The sequence below is a fragment of the Arachis ipaensis genome, chromosome B7 (genome assembly GCF_059453495.1).
Source record: "Arachis ipaensis isolate K30076 ecotype BB chromosome B7, ASM5945349v1, whole genome shotgun sequence".
Classification (NCBI taxonomy): domain Eukaryota; kingdom Viridiplantae; phylum Streptophyta; class Magnoliopsida; order Fabales; family Fabaceae; genus Arachis; species Arachis ipaensis.
This window is the reverse complement of record NC_142442.1, coordinates 29,763,445-29,777,878: the sequence shown is the minus strand read 5'-3', so window position 1 is coordinate 29,777,878 and position 14,434 is coordinate 29,763,445. Positions and strand designations below refer to the sequence as shown.

General features: G+C 27.5%; 1 protein-coding gene and 1 long non-coding RNA gene across 2 annotated transcripts; both read right to left on the bottom strand.

Moving 5' to 3' along the window:
• Nucleotides 1-2,478: 2,478 nt before the first annotated feature.
• Nucleotides 2,479-3,015, bottom strand: LOC148550705 (secreted RxLR effector protein 161-like). Its single transcript, XM_088494587.1, has one exon. It carries the CDS (start codon nt 3,013-3,015, stop codon nt 2,479-2,481), a length of 537 nt encoding a protein of 178 aa, XP_088350713.1.
• An 8,556-nt stretch (nt 3,016-11,571) lies between these two features.
• On the bottom strand, nt 11,572-12,433 carry LOC148550704 (uncharacterized). The gene is made up of 2 exons (XR_015892343.1): nt 12,182-12,433; nt 11,572-12,106 (listed from the first exon to the last, which is right to left on the bottom strand). It is a non-coding gene; the product is annotated as an uncharacterized LOC148550704 (long non-coding RNA).
• Nucleotides 12,434-14,434: the final 2,001 nt, after the last annotated feature.

The window sequence follows — 14,434 nt, the reverse complement described above, 5'->3', positions numbered from 1 at the left end:
TTATAGTGCGTTGTATTTATTTGGCACTTTTAACGTACTGAAAACCCATGAATCGGGGTTCTCATTCTGTATATATATCTCTTGTTTTTCAGATGCAAGTCCTGGTGCTCAGCATTGAGCTGTGCTTCATCTGAGAGGTGGTGAAGATCATTGGATTCTACTTTACTTTTGTTTAGAATCTCTCCACTTTATTTTGAAAAACTTATACTATGTATTTATTTCTTTTGGAATTTGCCTATAGAGGCTTTTATGTATATCTTGGGAGAGATAGGAAAAATACTGTTGTCAAACTAATTTTAATTATGTACCCTAGTCGGCCTAAACTTTGCAGGTCGCGACTAGGCTAGTTTACTTATGATTATATTCATATATCTTGTCTTTATCTTATGCTTCCTTAATGTCTTGACTCTTATTGCTTTTCGAACACGCATTATCTTTCTGTTATCGGTATACGAGAGCGTTATCCGTTCGTGATTTTATTTTTTCTTTTTAGGCTTTTCTTTAGTACTTTCCTTTAACATATATATATACACACATATTATTATTATTATTATTATTATTATTATTATTATTATTATTATTATTATTATTATTATTCCACATTGAGTCGTATCACCATAATATCGTTGACTTATGACTCGAGTATAAGGATCAGTATATTAAGGTATCACACTACTTAAAGAGTGTATGTTGAGAGATCACACTTTACAACAACAATTGAAAGAAACAAAATTGAGAAGATCTATTTTCTCTAATTAATATTGAGTTACTTGTTTAATATATTATTTCATTCACATTTTCATCATAGAAAGTCAATTATAAGAAAATAAATACATTTTCATTTTCTTTCTTTATTTTTAGATTGATAGGTTCTGTTAAAAAATTACCAACCATGTTAGGTTTATATTAAAGTTAGTTACTAAAAATAGATGTTAGTATAAAATAATATTTAAGTATAAAATATAAATTGAAATAGTTAAACAATACAACTATTTATGCACAAATACATGATAGATAATTTTGATGATTAATTTTAATGTACACAATATTTTTGAAAAATTATTTACCCAATAGCTGTTGGGTATATTAGTATGAGAAGATGACAAAATCTTATATTTGTGTAGTGGTTTCAAGGCACGATTAGATCACTTTCTTTAGAGAGATATTTGTCCCCATACTTAGTTGCTATAGGGTTGATGACAATACTCTCCCAAGATATAATGAAACCTAAGAATTTCTTAATTAGCAATAGTAAAAAAATCTCAACTCTCTTGAACAAAGAAAATCTCTTAATAGTTGATTAAAATATACACTTAGTACTTCTATCTCTGAAATAGTGGACAATGACTTATTTATACATATTGCACGTAGCAATTATGATTAGTTACGTATACAAATGGTTGTGTCTTTTCTATTGCCAATAGATACAATGTTTTGAACATACACAATTTTTAAAGAGTTGTGTCCCTTTAGCCAATAGACACAATGTTTTAAATATACACAATTCTTAAAAGGTTGTGTCCCTTCAACCAAATGGTACTAAACGGTTAGTAACCGTTTATTAATATTAATAATAATATTAATAATAATATCAATAATATTAATTAATCAAATTTGTAAATACCCTTCAATCCCCCACTATTTACAAAATTTAAATGTCATACAAGTATATGCATAAAGAATGTGTCACTAAAATTAAACATTCTTTTAGTGTAAATTTTAAAGTTCTAACGAAGTAATAGGTGTCTAATCAATTAAACCTATACTCCATATGCTAGTACCAAAAATCACACACATTACTTATACCCTCCAAGTTCAAGAGTTTACAATTTTAATCACTTATATGGCCTTGTACTAATCCTGGTTTTATGAATTTTTACGAGAATAAAACCTCTAAAAGTCTCGATTAGAGCGGTACCACTCTTATATTCATATAGGTGGAATCTTTTGATAGATAATATTATCATTCCATTAAGATTTTAAACTCACCCTCCTAATTTATTGTAAATAGCATTAAATCCTATACCTTAGTGCTCCAATTGCTAAATAACTTGTTATTACCCATTAAACCTTGAAACTAGTGGTCTACTAGAATAAGGTTAGGTTCCCATCATTTAGCAATAATAGGTTTTAATCTATTTTAGCAGTAGTCTATTTGATTTTATCCCTTGACAAACCTTTAGTCAAAGGATCTACTAAATTTCCTTGAGATCTTACATAAGTGATGGTAATTACACCATCATCTATTAGTTGCCTCACAAACTCATGTCTCAAACTTATATGTCTAGACTTTCCATTATATACATTATTATATGCTCGAGACATGGTTGATTTACTATCACAGAAGATTGAAATAGTTGTCGTCTGCTGTGGCCACAACTTTATATCATATAACAAATTTCTTAACCATTCCGCTTCTTTACATGCGACTGATAAAGCTACAAACTCAGCCTCCATAGTAGAATGTGTAATACATGTTTATTTCTTTGAGGCCCAACTTATTGCTCCACCACCTATGGTGAAAATCCATCCTGAAGTGGATTTGTTATCACTAAGATTTGTAATCCAACTTGCGTTGGAATAACCTTCTAAAACTGCGGGATAATCACTATAATGTAATCCCAAGTATATGATTTTCTTGAGATAACCAAGAACTCTTGTTATAGCTTTCCAGTATTGATTGCTAGGCTTTCCTGTAAATCTTGATAGTTTGCACACCGCAAATGCTATATTAGGTCTAGTACAATGCATTGCATACATTAAACTTCCTATAGCACTAGTATATTCTAATTGTGCTATAGGTCTTCCTATGTTTTCTTCTAGTTTAAGATTAGGATCATAGGGCGTATTGGATTCTTTAATTGTGAGATGATCAAACTTTTTCAATACCTTTTTGATATAATGAGATTGACTTAAAGTAAAGCCAACTTCATTCTTATGCACTTTCATGCTTAATATTGTATCAACTTCATTCAAATCCTTCATCTTGAATTTAGAAGTTAGATACTCCTTCATTATACGAATTCCTTCTAAATTTGTTCCGATGATTAACATATCATCGACATATAAACAAATAATTACTCCATAATTTTTAATAAATTTTGAGTAAATACAATTATCCGCACTATTATGTGAGAAGCCATTTGATAACACCACTGAATCAAACTTCTCATGCCATTGTTTAGGCGCTTGTTTTAGCCCATACAAAGACTTAATTAATTTGAAAACTTTCTTTTCATTTTCGGGTAGCACATAGCTTTTCGGTTGCTCCATATATATTTCTTGTGAAATGTTAGTATCATTTTGGGGATATTCTAAATTAGAAGTTGAATAATTGATAAATTTATTTTCAATAAATTCTACCTCTCTTGATTCAACAACTACATTAGACACTAAGTCTAATATTTATATGCTTTAGAATTTTGAGCATATCCTATAAAAGTGCCTTTTATGCCTCTTGACCCCAATTTGGTTCTCTTTTGATCAGGAACTCGATAAAAGAATAAACACCCCCACACTTTAAGATAATTTAATTAGGTTTCTTTCCTTTCCAAATTTCATAAGAAAAAACCTTTCTATGTCTTGATGGTATTCTATTATGGATATGACATGATGTCAATAATGCTTCACCCACAAATTGTAAGCCAATTTTGCATTTAGTAACATTGAATTAACCATATCCACTAAGGTACGGTTTTTCTTTCCGCCAAACCATTTTATTGCAGAGTATATGGAGCGAAAGATTGATGCACAATACTATGTAATTCACAAAAGTGATCAAATTCATTAGAAGAAAAAAAATATATTCTTCACCTTGCAGTGATTCAGGGATCACCACTTATAGATCACGAAGTCTACTTACAAGAATTTGTAATTCATGAATTTGATCCATAACAGGCATAGTATCATTCATAATAAATTCAAAATATTTTATCATAATAAACTTATATGTTCCTTGTCGTTTAGTATTGTACTTTTCTTCCAAAGATTTTCAAATTTCCAACAGTGATTGAATTAACATATGACCTCAACAAGCAAAAGTATCTTCATCACATTTCTTCTTCAATTGAACAATCTCTTCTTCCTCTTCCAGTGTGGAATTTTTCAGCAGCATTGACAATTACTGTAGTCTTGGGGTCAATCACATATGCAAGATTGAGAACTGAAAGAAGAAACATCATTTTGTCCTTCCAACGATTGAAGTTCGTTCCATCTAAGCGATCTAACTTGACAAACTCTTGATTCATGACCTTGAACGTGGTGTTTTGATCTTGTTCCATCTTCAAGTAATATCTCTCTAAAATTGTTGGGTATATTAGTATGAGAAGATGACAAAATCTTATATTTGTGTAGTGGTTTCAAGGCACGATTAGATCGCTTTCTTTAATTAGAGAGATATTTGTCCCCACACTTAGTTGTTATATGGTTGATGACAATACTCTCCCAGAATACAATGAAACCTAAGAATTTCTTAATTAGCAATAGTAAGAAATTCTCAACTCTCTTGAACAAAGAAAATCTCTTAATAGTTGATTAAAATATACACTTAGTATTTCTATCTCTGAAATAGTGGACAAGGACTTATTTATACATATTGCACGTAGTAATTATGATTAGTTACGTATACAAATGGTTGTGTTTTTTCTATTGCCAATAGATACAATGTTTTGAACCTACACAATTCTTAAAGAGTTGTGTCCCATTAGCCAAATAGACACAATGTTTTGAACATACACAATATCCTTAAAAAGTTGTATCCTTTCAACCAAATAGTACTAAACGGTTAGTAACCGTTTATTAATATTAATAATAATATTAATAATAATATCAATAATATTAATAATATTAATTAATCAAATTTGTAAATACCCTTCCATAGCGATATAGATATATGATAGTTGGGTAATAGTATCATTGATTAAAAAAAATATATAATTTTTGAAAAGAAATGCAAAGAAATATAAAAATCTTAAGCTTTCTCATGAGATATATATGTATTTATAAGTTTAGATATTATTAAAAGTTATAAACCTAATTGAAAATTTCAAAGTCTATTTTCTTTCTTTAAAAAAAAAATAACATTGTTATTAATTTTTATATAATTTAAAAAAAATAAATTAAGACAAATGATAATAAAATTAATTTTAGAATAATAAAATCTGAATAAGAATAAAGTGGGAAGAAATTTTATTAAATACATTTCTCTCTAATGCATCATGTTGGATATTTAACGTTTAGATTGGATTATGTTAAACTATGTTTAGAACTTTAACTTGTGTTATCTTATGTGTTATGTGTTTTGTGTTAAACTTTTTAAAATAAATTTAAAGAGAATTCTCATGGATATTTGCCATTCTTTCGGGCACAATTAAATAGGAATCTATAGCAAGGATGAGATAAAAGGGGGCATTTTCATAATTGATAATGGGAGGCCGGTGAGAAGTACCATGGACATTCATTGTGACATTCATTGTCATTCCTAAGACCATTTTCAGCAGAGAACTCATCCCAGTTTTTGTTTATGGTCCACCTGTCAATAAAAGTAACTTCACAATAGTTTTTGTATCATAAACAGTAAATAAAAACTCACAGCATCTCTCTCTTCTCCATTAGGAGAAACTAACCTTAGTCTCTATTGTGGTTTCACTTAATTAATTAATTAAAATACTTGAAATTAATATAATTAATTTTTTCAACAATGTAATTTAAATATTTAAATTTAAAAATAATTCACTATTAAAAGATATTAATATTAACTAAATTCATATATAACAATAATACACAATATATAATTTGGGGTTACACTAATTTGTAAAATTACTTAATACAAAAAAAAATATAATTAAACTCTATAGTTGACGATAAGTATTATGAAAAATATAATTAATATGTAGCAGAATTTTGATTTTGTAAACTTGGAAGAAGATGAAGAAGAGTAGTAGAGAGTGTGAGAAAGGAAGTGTACTAAGTGATATATATAGAGTAACAAAATATTAATTTATTAATAATAACGGTAACATAGTAACGGCTAGTTTCTAACAGCTATTTTTACAACGGCTAAATTAATATAATAATATAAATATAAATAATATTTAATATTAATTATGATATAAATAATTAATATAAATTATTAATTAAATAAAAATTTAATTATTTAATTTATTTAATTATTATAATTATTAATAAATTAATTATAATTTAATTACTTAATTAATTATTAGTTAATTAATTAATATAAATTATTAATTAAATAAAAATATCAATATTTAATATAATTAGTCATTATAATTATTATTAAATTAATTATTATTTAATTATATTATATAATTATTTATTTTTTATTTAATTTACCATTTAGCTATTGTGTATTAGTTAATGGGAGTCCCCATTCAGAAAGACTTCTTCGTTTTGAAATACGTGAAGGAACTCAAGTGAGTTCCTCTCCAACGCTCTATCTCTCTTTTCTCTCAGTAGGAGGCCCAAATTTTTGCCCCTGTGGAGATGCTCAATAATGATAATAGAGAAAGTTTAAACAAATTGACTCTACAGTTCTTAGACCAACTCCAATAGGGAACTCATTTCAGTCCTTATTTATGGCCCACCTGTCATAAAAAGTGACTTTACATCAGATTTTGCATCATAACCAATAAATAGGAATTCAAAAAATCTCTCTCTTCTCTATTAGAAGGAACTAACTTTAATCTCTATTGTGGTCCCACCTAATTAATTAATTAAGTAATTAAAATTAATATAATTATTATTTTTTATAATAATATTATTTAAATTTATAAATTCAAAATAATTCAATATTATAAAATATTAAAATAAATAACTTAAATTTGATTAATATTTTAAATTTTATAAATAAAAATAAATAATCCAACTAAAAATTATTTTATAATATATAAAAATTAAATTTATTTTTTATGTAAAATAAATTTAATTAATTATGATTTAATATAACAATATAAATAATATTTGATATTGATTTAACATAATTATTTATATTAATTATAATTTAATATAACTAATTATTAAATAATTAATATAAATAATTAATTAAATAGATATATAAGTATTTAATATATATTTAATATATTTTTTATTTTTTTTATTAACTTACCACATGGCATGATTTTATTGGTTGTTGTAAGTCTCTGCTTAAAGGGACTCTCAACCTTGATCCCCGTGAAGAGCCCTCTTTCTCTTTTCACTCCAATGGTAATTGAGTCCTCATATGTCAGAAGAGAAACTCTATTTCTTAGCATTGGAATTGCTCTTAATTTATAGTTTAATTAGTTGACTTGGTTGAATTGAACCAAGATGCCTTCTCATGGACAAATATTAAAACCAATTTCCTCTTTCCTCTTTAATTGCAATTTAATATATAAATTAATTGTAATTCAATCCAATTAATAGGAATAGATTTTTTTAATTTTTTTTCTTTATTATTTTGTCAAATATAATTTTTTATTATTTAATATCTTTTCTCACGTATTTTTTTCTTAATCCTACTTAAATAGTATATGTTAAGATATCACACTTTACAGTAACAATTAAAAAAAAATTGAAAGGATTTATTTTCTCTAATTAATATCAAGTTCCTTGTTCACATTCATATTTTTATTGTAGAAAGTCAATTATAAGAAAATAAATATATTATTAGGTTCATGTATCAGGTTCTGTTAAAAAATTATCAACTATGTTAGGTTTAAATTGAAATTAGCTTCTACAAACAACGGTTAGTATAAAATAATATTTAAATATAAAATATATATTAAAAATAATTAAACAAACAAGTATTTATGTACAAAATATATAATAGATGATTTTGATAATTAATTTTAGTATACACATAATATTTTTGAGAAATTATTTACCCAATATCGGTATAAATATATGATAGTTGGATAATGGTATTACTAATTTAAGAAAGATATAGTTTTTGGAAAGAAATACAAAGAAATATAAAAATATTAAACTTTCTCATGAGGTATATATGTATTTGTAGGTTTACATGAGACTAAAAGTTGAATATCTAATTGAAAATTTCAAAGCCAATTATCTTTTTTATTAAAAAAAAAAACAGTTTTACAAATTTTTTTATATATATTTTTAAAGAAAAATTAAATTAAAAAAATAATAATAAAATTAATTTTAGAATAATAAAATCTGTATAAAAATAAAGTAAAAAGAAATTTTATTAAATATTTTTTTAATACATCATGTTTTTTATTCTTACTTTTGAAGAAGACAAATTTACATATATATAAAATTTAAATAAAAAAACGATAATTTTTATATTTTTGTTTTCATTTATGCTTCCAAACACATTTTTATCTTCACTTTTGTCTCTTTATTTTTGCATTAGAACAGAATTTAAATGGGGTTTAGATGACAAAAATTTATCTTTTTTATCAATCACTTTTGATACAAATAATGTGTACAAGAAAATATACACAAAAAAATGTAGCATTTTTTTTCTAAAAATTTAATATTGATAGCTATAAATATAGAATTTCACTTCCATTATGACTTACTTTGTGTTGTATCAATACATTTCTACTATTATTTACTATGGCGATGAAGTTTTGCTTGGATGACATAAGCAGAAGTGAACTAAGGACTTCAAAGAGAACGATTTAAGTTCAAGTTCTGGGAATATTTCTTTACTTACAGTTGTGTGATATTTTTAGACTAGACCACAAGACCAGGAGAACTAATCAGTGGTAGACAACATCTATTTAAATATAGGTTAGATATTTTTATATAAAAGATAAGATCGTTATGACCAAATTGCTATGATGATACACTTTTCTCTAGAATATATAGTATCATGAATTAAGAGAATAGACTTAACTACTATTTTTTCTGTTATATATGTTTAGTAATCATAAGGAGGATCAAGTTAAGAGCAATGGTCCAGGATCAGCAATTAGATTTAAAAACCAAATATTGAAAGGATAAAAAGCTCCATCAAAATAACAACTATGGTAAATAATATTTTCATTCTTTTTCTTTTAGTAGAGAAAACTATTCATGTGTCTAAGATTCTTGGTATTAATAAAATAGACTTTAAAACAATAAAGTAGAGAGGTTAAAATTTAGTATTGTGTTTGATAGTCAGAGATTAAAATTAAGATTTCAGTTGTAAAACACAAAATTTCAGTTCCTTCAAAACTTCCAAAAAATGAAAACACAAGGAATTAAAATTTTTGAAGACAAAAAATAAAATTTTAAGAATATTTATTTCCAAAAATACCTTCATCCAATTTTTCAAATTCCAAGTCTAATCTCACATTCCATTTTTCTCTCAAACCATGCCTCCTTCTCTTGTAATTTATATCCTCGCCGCCACCACCAACACCGTCGTCGTGGCAATTTCATCGACGACCTCTAGTAATCCAGCTTCGCCTCCATGGCCACCACCATAACCACTGCTGACCAAGTGCAGTACAAATTTTGGCATTGAAATCACCACACTCACGGCCTCCACCTCCACCTCCGCCCGCATCCTTCTCCCTCTAATGAAGTCCCACATCCCTTCCTCTGACCGCCACTGGTAGAGGATCGTTTTTAGCTGGTTCTTCTAACTAAGATAGTTGCATAATATTCTAACATACTCCAAATGTTTTTTTTTCTTGTTACCAATGAATATCTTTTGGAATCCATGATAGTGGCAGCCACACAACTTGACTACACATCAACTTGACTACACATCAAAAGAGGAGAGAAGGTAGAAGATTTTTTGCAAATATAAAGCATTAAAAAACAAAAAACTATCCCTAAAAACACAAATAAATTACCAAAAACAAAGGGAAAAAAATTAAAACAAGTAATTAACAATAGGGGACAGTTTGCTTCTCCAGAAAAATACGAAGATAGAGAATAAAGGCATAATAAAAAGAAAGGGTTAAAGCAACTATGATGAAATATGTCGGCTTAGCTTATAGTCGTTGGAACAATGTAATATTTTTACCTTTTTCACTGAGAAATATCATAGGAAGAAGACCATACCAAGTCAAAGGATATTCAAATAATTTTATTTATTTTAATTTTTATATTTATCTTAAATCAAATAAAATATCGAAATATAAGTTAGTCTTATACATTTTATACAAAAAATAATATAAAAAGTTAATTTAATATTTGTTTCTCAATTTTTGTTTTTTAATCATAATTTCTCTTCTAAATACATTCTAAAAATTTTCATAATTTTTAAAATATTATAAATATTCGAAGAAAATATAATATAAATTACAACCATAACTTTTCATATATAATCCTTTCGTATCTATTACTATTTTATTCTTTTAAAATTCATTTTATTAGTTTCAAAATCTTTTGATACTGTAATTTGTTCCTCTTAAAAAACATTAAAATTGCATCAATAATTTGAATTGTTGGTTTGAATTAATAAATTTTATAGGCTAGTTCATAAGAAGAATTAATAATATCTTATTCAGAAATGAACGATAAAAAACGGCTAATTTTTTTTTATATGACACCAACTGTGGTGTAATGCTGAGTTATGGAACTATGGGGAGTTTTACACCAGTGTGGCAGCGCGTTCAGGTGAAGAGAAGTAATCGAACGGTCCGATTTATTGCAGTTGAAAAGGGACACAAATCGAACCGTCCGATTTGTGGTTCATGGAGGGCAGTGCATGGAAATCGGACCCACCGATTTCATGCTTAATGTTTAGATTTTTCTTTTGCACAAGGAAATCGGACCCAACAATTTTTTGGCAAGATGGAAAAAAAATTTGGAGACCATGAAATCGGACTCAACGATTTCTAGGTGCCACACTCCCGTCAAGCACCCTGCACTCCCATAGTACGGTTATGCACCACCACTAATCCAATATCAAAAATAAAAAAGTGACAAAGAACATATATTAATTATCTCAAGATATATTAATTTAAGTGATATTAAAAGAAAAAAAATCCTAATTCTAAAATGTAAATTTCAGAAGTCTACTCTTCTTCTTTCATAAAGTAATATATATTAATTATCTCACTATATTGTTTCATTTAAAATATTTAAAAATTATTTTATATATTTTCGTATATTATCCCGTAAACAGATAGATATATTAATTTATAATTTCAGTAATTGACTAGGATGGATTGAATCAATACATTTTCTAATGGAGAAATTTTTAAATTAATTTTCTCTTTCTCCTGTAATTGCAATTCAACATATAATTTAAGTACTGTTTTCGACCTTAGGTCTGGAGTGAAAATCAAATTCGTCCCTAACCTTTTTTTTGTTATTAAAATAATTTCCAACGTTATAAAACGTTATAAAATCATCCTTTTGTCCATAAATAAAATTTTTCAGACAATTTTGTCCTTAAACAAAAATAAAAAAAATCTTTCTCCATTGTCACCACTATCTCCTCCATCATTAGTCATTACTACTACCACCATCAAACTCGTGCTTCTTAATCAACCCTTCAGAGCCAAGCACCTCACAAGTATTTTTCATTGCGCACAACTTCTACACTCAAACAAGCCAAGTTCATTCAGTTCCACCCCAGAAAGAACACAACCCTTTTTTCCCCCAAAGTGCGCAACAACTAATGAATTCAATTACAAACACCAACTTAAGATCCTTACAGATTCATGCAATTCCTTAATCAACCTTTTGAGCCAAAGTAACTCACAAGGAATCTCCACTACAAGGCACAATTTTTTCACTCGATAAGAAGCCTATGTTTATTCGGTTCTAACCTAGAAAGAACATATCTCATACAAAACATGTTAATCCAGAAAGAACATAACTTGTACAAGAACTGAAATGTTATTCCCACTAATTCATCAACAACAACACCGCCACATTCAAATTCAAGACAAAAAATTTTAAAAATCCAATCTTTCAAACTCAAAAAGAGAGAACGCAGATTTAAAGAACAAATCGAGGTCCACCATGGTGAGTGGTGACCCATGCGCTGCCGCCTTCTTGAACGACTCCGTGCCTTTTTCTACATTCTGCCTCACTCGTAGGTTTCCGTACTTGAACTTCTTCCCCATCGGAGTAGCATCATCGCCTCCCTCAGCGGCCGCAACACCTACCACCACGATCGGCACACCACCGACGCCACCTTCAGCAAAATTAACAAAAATTTCATATCAAACAATATGAATAGAGATCTAAAAAGAGAGGAAGAGCTAGCTACATGAATAGATCTGGAAAGAGATGAGCTCTGGAAAGTAGAACAGAGAAATAGAGAAGCAGAACAGGAAGCAGAAGGAGTCGGCGCCCAAGGAAAGAACGGGATTGAGTCGGCACCGAAGGAGAACGTCAGCAACGACGCCCTTTCTCGCCGGCGGTGTCTTCTTCTTCCTCTTCTCTTCTTTTTCCTCTTCGTTCTCCACCCTTCCCTCTCTTCTTTTCTTCGTGGCTTGCACTCCCTCCTCTCTGCGTTGTTGAAGGAAAAAGAATAGATGAGGGTAAATGATGGATAAAAGGTATTTTTGTCCAAAAATTAGAGAAAGCACGATTTTTTAACGTTTTATAACATTGAGGATGATTTTAATAAGAAAAAAAAAAGTCGGAGACGATTTTAATTTTGGATCAAGACCTTAGGGACGAAAATAATACTTAACCCTAATTTAATAGTATTTCAATCCAATTAATAAGAATAGATCTTTTTAATTATTTTTTTAATTATTTTGTCATGTATTTTTTATTATTTAATATATTTTTTATATATTTTTTATATATATATTTTTAATTCTACATAAAAAATTTATGTTAAGAGATCACACTTTATAATAACAGTTGAAAGAAAAATTAAAAAAAAATCTATTTTCTCTAATTAAAACTGAGTTACTTGCTTAATATATTAGTTGATTCATATTTTTATTGTAGAAAGTCAATTATAAAAAAAATAAATAAATGATCAGATTCATGTTTTCTTCTTTTATTTTTAGATTGGTAGGGTTCTGTTAAAAGATTATTAATTATATTAGGTTTATATTAAAATTAATTACTAAAAAAATAACTATTAGTATAAAATAATATTTAAATACAAAATATATATTAAAATAGTTAAATAATATAAATATTTATGTACAAATACATAATGACTAATTTTAGTGTATACATGGTATTTTTAAAAATTATTTATCCAATATCAATATAGATATATGATAATTGGATAACAATATCACTGATTTAAAAAAATAATATAATTTTTAAAAAGAAATGCAAAGAAATATAAAAATATTAATTTTCTCATGAAATATATATGCATTTGTACGTCTAGATGAAACTAAAAGTTAAAAATTCAATTGAAAATTTCAAAATCTATTATCTTTCTTTAAAAAAACTATTTCTACCAATTTTTTTTTAAAAAAAATTAAATTAAGACAAACAATAACAAAGTTAATTTTAGAATAACAAAATCTGAATAAGAATAAAATGGGAATAAATTTTATTAAATACATTACTCTCTAATATAATATATTATATATATATATATAATTTGAATAGAAAAAACAATAATTTTATATTTTTGCTTTTATTTCTACTTTTAAATATATTTTCGTCTTCACTTTTTTATTTCTACTTCTATATTTTTGCATTGGGACAAAATTTAATGGGGTCTAAACGACAAAAATTTATCTTTTTTTATCAATCACTTTTAATACAAATAATATGTATAAAATGCTTTTCTACCTTCTCTAAAGTAACATGTAAGCTACATTCTCTAATGTGTCATATTTTAATTGGGTGTTTATTTTAACCTGAGTTACATTCTTCACTCTTTTGTCGTCGTTGTGCCTCCCAAGCATCACTGTCTCATTGGTATTTCGTTTTCTCTTCCTAAATCATTCTTCTAAAAAAGATACTTCAATTCTCTCTAATCGCGTTTACTCATCTTCACTCCTCCGTCGTCATTACGCCTCCCAAACATCACCGTCTTATTGGGTGTCTTATTTTCTCTTCTCAAATCATTCTTCTAGAAAAGGTACTCTAACTCTCTCTAATTACGTTTACTCCTCCCTTGTACTCCTTCATCGTCGTCGTTACGCCTCACAAGCATCACTGTCTCATTGGGTGTCTTATTTTCTCTTCCCGAATATTCTTCTAGAAATGGTATTCCAACTCTCTCTAATTGCGTTTACTCCTCCCCACTCTTTTGTCGTCGTCGTGCCTCTTAAGTATCACTGTCTTATTGAGTGTTCCATCTTCTTCTTCTGTCAGGCCGTGTTCCATCTTCTTCTTCTGTCAGGCCGTCACCGTCTTCCAAGATATTATTAACTTTCATGAGATTAAAATAACTCAAATTAAAATAAACACCCAATTAAAATATGACACATCATAGAGGATAACTTACATATTCCTTTAAAAGAGGGTAGGATATCATTCACAAAAAAATATATATATATCTCCTTCTCCTGCAACTTATATCCCCACCGCCACC

What these genes read in the sequence shown, in the direction of transcription:
- LOC148550705 (XM_088494587.1), bottom strand. Translation starts at nt 3,015, where the DNA reads ATGAAGGAGTATCTAACTTCTAAATTCAAGATGAAGGATTTGAATGAA.